Genomic DNA, 7,276 nt, shown 5'->3' on the forward strand with positions numbered 1-7,276 from the left:
AACAATAATAACATAAACTACTAATATTTAGTGTACATATATTATATTATGAACAAAATTAGGCGCCCTTACGTATACAAAAACAAATAAATACATAAACCTGCGCCGCAGACGCGCTAGGCAATATAAATAATAATAATAATAATATCTTTCGCGTCAGCGCGATATTGGTGTACCTTGTGGTAGCCCCAGACCGTGCGGTTTCAAATGTAATTAGAAAATGCTTTTACACGAAGTACGAAATAAAGACACCTGACAACGACAAAAAGCCATTCGACAATACACCATCTTCATAATCCGACAAAATGCCGCCCGCCAAAAAACCATCATACTACACTACATTACCAACCTTATATTTGGGTACGATAATTCTCAATTATTTCTGTAATTATTTCGACAAAAATTCACCAAAATGAATTAACAATTATCTAAATGAATTATTTTTTTAGCGCTACAATTGAAATACTAGTTATACAATTATTTCGTATACTTCGTAAATCGTATATAGCACTCATATTAAATTAGTTATAGTTATATTTATAAACTAGTTATAACAATGCTTTATACGAAATAAGAGTTTATTTGGCATAGTTAATGGTGTCATAAACACGCTTAGGTATCCAGATACAATTAATATAAATCACAACACGAGGCGATTCAAAAGTATTTTAAATATTATTATGGTGTAAAATTAAACTAGAATATAAATGTTGATGGTTCTGAGTAATATTATTTCTCTGAGGCTATACTGTCCAGGGTCGTTTTCCATTTCATTATATATATAAACATTTTTTGGTATCGCATAAAGACTTTAAATTGCACTCTCTAACTTTTTAGCCGTAGTGAAAGATTTCAGAGGACAGAGTACGGATTCAGAACGAGTTCAAAATACCCCATCAGGCTTAGATTATCGGAAGTTTTTTTATAAAATCATTATAAGGACCTTAATATTTAGATAAAAGGCTCTTTAAAAAAATGTCCCCAGAGACCTTTAGTGTGCTAGGCTGGACTTATAAGATATTATAACTAAGTATTTTTCCTTTTAATGTTTTTACAGGAATATTTTTATTAATTATTATAATAACTTTATAAGTTAAGTTGTCACTATAAACAATTGGTATTTACTATTTCAAAATTAATAATAATAGTAATATTAAAAAATATTTTACACATTAATTTAAATTTGTATTATTTACTTATAATTTAAATTCCTAACCAATATAAAAATATTTGGGGGTGGAAATCCCTTACCCCCGCCCCCTTATAAACGCCACTGCATTAAGTAATAACTTATTAGTTATTATACTTATATTATATATATTATACCACTATCTTACTACCTATTTTACAAATCTTATCATGAAGACCGTTATTTTGTGACCAAAATTAGATCAGAAATGTCGTCCTTAGCCCGAATATCTGCAGGGGTCCCATAAGGAGCCGTTTCATCTCCTACCCTTTACAACCTGTACTCAGCTGATCAACCGATAACCCCTTACACCTCAGTTGCAGATTTTTCCGACGACATAATTATCTATTCCACACACAAAGATCCAATAATTGCTGGCATGAATCTACAAAACCACCTAGACCTCATGTCTTCTTGGTACGACAAGTGGAAAATAAAAATAAATCACGAAAAATCTACCCATCTAACTTTTACATTAAAACATGGTACTGTACCACCTATACATTTAAAAAACTAAAATATTCCAAAATCCTCGAGTTATCGTTATTTGGGCTTGTTTCTAGATCAACGATTAACTTGGGCAGACCACATAAAAAATAAAAAAATCCTCTTAAACTCTAGACGAAAATCGCTACAATTCTTACTCGGTAAACATTCTAAACTTAATATAAAAACAAAATTACTTCTAGTTATATAAAACTTTATTAATGCCCATTTTGACATACGGGATCCAGTTATGGGGCGCAGCCAAAAAATCAAACACAAATAAAATTCAAACTTTCCAATCCACAACTTTCCGGTTAATCACAAATGCGCCATTTCACGTTTCTAATCACACCCTCCATACAGATTTAAAAATGAATACGATAGAAGAAACTGCCAAAATCTTTTATAAACGTTTCCGCTCCCGACTGTCAAACCACTCCAATCCACTAATCTCTGCTCTAGATTCCGACTCCATTCTTGGTAACCCTCTTCGTCGACTGAAGAGAAAATGGTGTAGGGACTTAAATATCAATTAGCTAAATATTTAAAGGTAAATTTAAATTCAACCTAATCATGTCAAAAAGTGTCGCCATTGGATGGCTGCTTTTATCACGTAATGTCAAGCTATATTATATATTTCCGCATGCGTACTTAGTGTAATAATTCATTTACAGATTGTACGCCTTAAAAAAAAAATTTTTCTCTTACTCAGAGTTTTTTTGCCTCAATTATTTTATACAAGTCATAAATAATCTTTTATTACTTATTTTTTTAATGTTATAAATTTTTCTTTTTTTATGTTTTGTTACAATTTTACAGTTTAACTCATTTTTCCTTTGAGTTTTTTTTTATTTATATACATTTGTTATTATGATACTTTTCACATTTTTTTTTTCATTATGTGTTATTTTTTTTTTTTACATTTTTTTATTTTTAATTTATTTTAACTTATTGTTGCAATTTTTTTTTTTGCAACCTATTGTTTTGTTATACATAGGTACATAAATATACTATGATTAACTATGTAACTTTATTATTTTTATTTTAATTTTATGTATTAAAAAGATGCTTCATTATTTTTTGATCAAAATTATTATATCATTTAAGTTTTATTTATCTGATTGGTTTTAAATTTGGAAATTTTTTCAATTTGAAATCATAATATTTTCCTCTTAACACTAATATTCTAATTATTAGTAATATAAGTCTAAAAATTAGCTAAATAAATCCTAGTTCAAAGATATTTACTGCATAATAAATATTAAAATATTAATTGTATATGGTTTATGAATAATATATGTTTAAATGTTCTTGTGCATCAATATAAATATAAACATGAATCATAATTCTAAATTCAAGAAATCTTCTAAATTAATAATTAATAGTCTTTATTTTTTTTTGTAAAATATTTTAAAAATTAGATGAGCAATTTTCAACGAATCAGTGGCGCCGAAGTACAAAATTACATGTATGGCATTGACCTCCGACCACCACCCACCCACCCCCACCACAACACACACAATCACATAACCCACTTAATAAATTTGAAACCTGTCAAACAATTTTCCACCCACTTTTATTTTTGATAAACTCTCTTATATTTTCCAACTAATTCGTATGTAAATATTAACATAAATATAAAATATAATTATATTTAATTACCTGCTAATTGCTATGATACCTATTACAAAATACAAACAAAATGTCAAAACGCAACCTTTTATATTATATTATATACAATATTAATAATAATTATGTCCTTTCGTAACAATATTATTATAAGTATTAAATATTTATTAATAAATCAAACATTTAGTTAGAACACTACTTTTAGCTGCAAATAACAAAATTACATTTTCATTATTAATAATTATATCTTGCTCACATGATATTTTCATTAAACTATCGAGACGATCTTGTGACATAGTTGTTCTTAACTTTGTTTTTATAAGTTTTAATTTAAAAAACGTTCGCTCTACGCTACAGCTTGTTACAGGTAATGTGATAGATAATTTTAAAACTAAATATAAATTTGGAAAAATATTAGCTAATTTAGCCAAACAAAATAGTTTAAATAATTCCCTCGTACTTGCTATGTTATGATAAACAACTTTTGCAGAATCTTCTTCCGCACTATCATAACTATATGCGTTTAACTCTAGTGAATCTTCATAATCTTCAACTATTACATTGTTGTTAAGATACTTAGGAAGTAAAATACTGTTTTCTATTTCAGTAAAATTTTTACAAAATTCAGTATATTCTGTCAATAATGAGTTTTTATCGATTTGTGAGTACATGGTACACAAAGCGTCAAAGGTATCACAAGGTACAATGTGTGGATTATTTTGAACTTCTCGAATACGTCTAAATGAAAGAAGGGATAAGTCTTTTAGAGGTCCTATATTGGTGCTTTCAAAATGTCCACTTAACTCTGCTAAAAGAATATCCATTATGACATTGTATGTATCAATTCTAAATTTTTTCATGGGACATGATATAATTTCATCCTGACAATGTTCACCTGAAATTAATATTACATTTTGAAATTAAGAACAATCATACTTTCTTAATAAATTTAATTAATAATTGATATTTATTATGAAAATTATATACACCTGATTTTCTTGGAACACGTTTGGGTCGACTAGATACAAGAGGTAAAAAGTCAACAATACTATTTTCAGCAAACTCATCAGTCCTTTTTAGTAATCTTTTAAACGAATCATCATTTCTAAGTTCTTTGATTTGATGAATCACATTATTTAAAATATTTGTGGCCATAAGCATATCCATATCTTGGGACTGCAATTGGCGGGTGACAGGTTCAAGTATTTGAAATATAGTTTTGAATAATAATGCTGTTAGAAGAAAACGTTGGGATGTAAGGTATGATATCAAACCACTACAACTCGCACCAACTACTACATCAGCAGATCCTTCAGAATCTTTAATTTTATTTAATGTTTTTAAAACTGCATTGTGGAATTTTAAAACTACATGTAATGCTGCCGCATGAGAACTCCAACGTGTTGTACTTACTCTCTTAACAGCATGCAATGGATTATTTTTACCTTCCATATTACCACATTCAATTTGAATTTCTCTGAAAATCGCTGCTCTTTTTTTTTAACACCAAAGAAAAATATAGAGAGTTTCTAAATTGCCAAATAAATCAACTGCGTTGGAGTTGCATGATACTGCTTGTTTTACTACCAAAGCCAAACGATGGGAGTGACACCACACAAATAATGCTTGTGGGCTTTCTTCTTTAATATGAGCTTGGAGGCCATTATAGTTACCACGCATGTTACTAGCTCCATCATATGACTGACCAACCAGCTCTTCTTTCCAATTCAAATTTTCAGCTTCCATTACATTTACAAAAATGTCATATAATTTTTTTCCAGATGTAATTGGTGATTCCTTTACTGCTAATAGTCTTTCATGAACCTCACCAGTCACTTCATCAGCATATCTAAAAAACATATTAATATAACATAACAAAACATATTAGTTAAAATAATTGTATTTATTTACCGTATAATAAATGATATTTGTTCATTACGAGATGCATCAAATGTAGTATCAATCGATATGCTAAACATTCTTACAGTTTTAATAAATGATCGTATTTGAAATGAAATATCTTTGGCAATAGCTTCAATCAACTGATTTTGTCTTTGCCATGAAATAAAAGATGTTTCACGTTTTCCATTTTGTTGAATACAGTTTATGTGTTCCGCTAATGGTCCGGAATTTTTAGACATTAACATAACCAAGTCCTTAAAATTACCTCGAGAATTTGAAAACCAATCCTCATAATGCCCACGAAATGCCAGGTTATGACGTCCCATGTATATTACAATGTCTATAAGCTCTAATAAAACTTGTCTATTCATTGCTATCTGAGTTTTTCTATTATTTTCAATTGAAGGCAAAATTGGCACATTGTTTTGACGTAATTTACATTTTAAAGATGATGTTACATGATCTGGAGTTAATTCATGTCTTTGAATAGCAAATGAACAATTTTTCCATTTATTAAACCCTTCTTTGGTCCAAGATTTTTCTAAATTACTATGCAAATTGGTTCCAAAAAGCATGCAATGAATACAAAATATTTTATTTCTGCTTAATGAATAAGACAACCAATCACGATGGCATTTTGATTTATCAGACAAAATTCTGTAATAATGTTTATCATTAAAACTTCTTTTTATCTTTTCATTGTTAATTTCATAAGGAAATATTTTATTAGGTAAATCATCTTGTAACGGTTGACAAGGACCAAATTTTAAGATGTAATCTTTAATTTCTAGTGACAAAATAGACATTTTAGCAAAAATTGCTGGATCATTTTTAATTATATCCATATCCATATCATCTAAAATAAAAGTTGACAGTTCAAAAATTATCCTAAGTAAATAGACTCATGGTAACATATAAATTTTATTTAGAACTTTTTTATTCTAATGAACTATCAAATAAAATTAAGTATCAATATTAAGAACACAATACACATATTATAATGATTAACCTATTATAAAACTGATAATAAACATGTCGATTATGTTTGCAATAAGTCATTTATGAAATTAGGTCTTTTAAAGCCCATATGTATATGTTTCTACGATAGCTCAGCATCAAAAACTATATTTCTCATTAGTTAGATCTCAAATAAAATATGCTACATTAATATGGTTAGGTTATGGCACACTGACAATATTAGACAATATACATGCCTTTCCTTAATTCAAAATAATTTTTTATGATATCTGTCATATAATTTTAATATGAAAAGAACCCCTCAGTCAGGAATTAGGATATAATACAATTGGTAATTTATTTAAAATTGATTCTTTAAAAAACATAAAATAGCATTAAATTTAAGATTCTTAATCAAATTATTGCATAAGATGACTTATTGTGTAGAACTTCTTGAAGAATTAAAATTTAAGGTAAATACAATCAACTCCAGAAATAAACCTACATTTTATCTGTCAAATTTTAAAATTAAATATTTGTCACATAGCCCTGCTAAAATTTTAATGTCTGCAGGTTACAATGTATTACATTTTGATTTGTTTCCATAGATACCTACTACTTCTGATAAACATTTTTTTTTTTTTTTTTTTTTAGTGTTATTTAAATAATACTTACTAAATTAATTATTAGTTTTAATTTAATTGTATTTTCTTATCTTATTATTATAAATTATTATACCTATGTTTTTTCTTTTAGCTAAATAGATATGTTAGGTACCCCCTACATAATATTTGTTATGCCTTTAAAAAAATGGAAAAAACATATTATTTCACTGTTCGTACATCACTATTACTTTATCTTATAGATTATTATTTATATTATTATTTTTATTATTATAGGCAAAGGTACAAAAAACTAAATATTCAAAATATATAAATAGGTACATAAAAAATGACAAATAATTTAAGTACATACCTTTATTTTGCAAACATGAGCTTATCTCAGTATCTTTTTGAATTTCACATTCAACCAATGATTCTTTATTAACTGGAGTACTTTGGTCTTCATTTAAATCATTGTTCACATCAAAAATAGCTAAAAATATGTATTAAA

At 27.4% G+C, this 7,276-nt stretch overlaps 2 protein-coding genes across 2 annotated transcripts in view; both read right to left on the bottom strand.

Moving 5' to 3' along the window:
- Positions 1-3,436: 3,436 nt before the first annotated feature.
- On the bottom strand, positions 3,437-4,771 carry LOC112686666. Its single transcript, XM_025559061.1, has 2 exons — positions 4,294-4,771; positions 3,437-4,199 (listed from the first exon to the last, which is right to left on the bottom strand). Exons 1-2 carry the CDS (start codon positions 4,754-4,756, stop codon positions 3,472-3,474), a joined length of 1,191 nt encoding a protein of 396 aa, XP_025414846.1. The 5' UTR covers positions 4,757-4,771; the 3' UTR covers positions 3,437-3,471.
- A 17-nt stretch (positions 4,772-4,788) lies between these two features.
- Positions 4,789-7,276, bottom strand: part of LOC112686665 (zinc finger MYM-type protein 1-like) — a 4,158-nt gene continuing 1,670 nt past the window's right edge. The window contains exons 2-4 of the mRNA XM_025559059.1: positions 7,139-7,258; positions 5,216-6,062; positions 4,789-5,153 (exon numbers count right to left, since the gene is read on the bottom strand). Of these exons, the coding sequence (XP_025414844.1) occupies positions 4,805-5,153; positions 5,216-6,062; positions 7,139-7,258 (1,316 nt within the window). The 3' untranslated portion in view covers positions 4,789-4,804. The remainder of the gene's footprint in view (positions 5,154-5,215; positions 6,063-7,138; positions 7,259-7,276) is intronic.

Source organism: Sipha flava, unplaced genomic scaffold (assembly GCF_003268045.1).
Source record: "Sipha flava isolate LNK unplaced genomic scaffold, YSA_version1 321_pilon_pilon, whole genome shotgun sequence".
NCBI classification, from domain to species: Eukaryota; Metazoa; Arthropoda; class Insecta; order Hemiptera; family Aphididae; genus Sipha; species Sipha flava.

Bases quoted from the DNA above. Each gene is read 5' to 3' on its own strand.
- LOC112686666 (XM_025559061.1), bottom strand. From the start codon at position 4,756: ATGGAAGGTAAAAATAATCCATTGCATGCTGTTAAGAGAGTAAGTACA. The intron at 4,200-4,293 runs GTGTATATAATT...TATTAATTTCAG, and splicing joins ACGTGTTCCAAGAAAATCAG to GTGAACATTGTCAGGATGAA.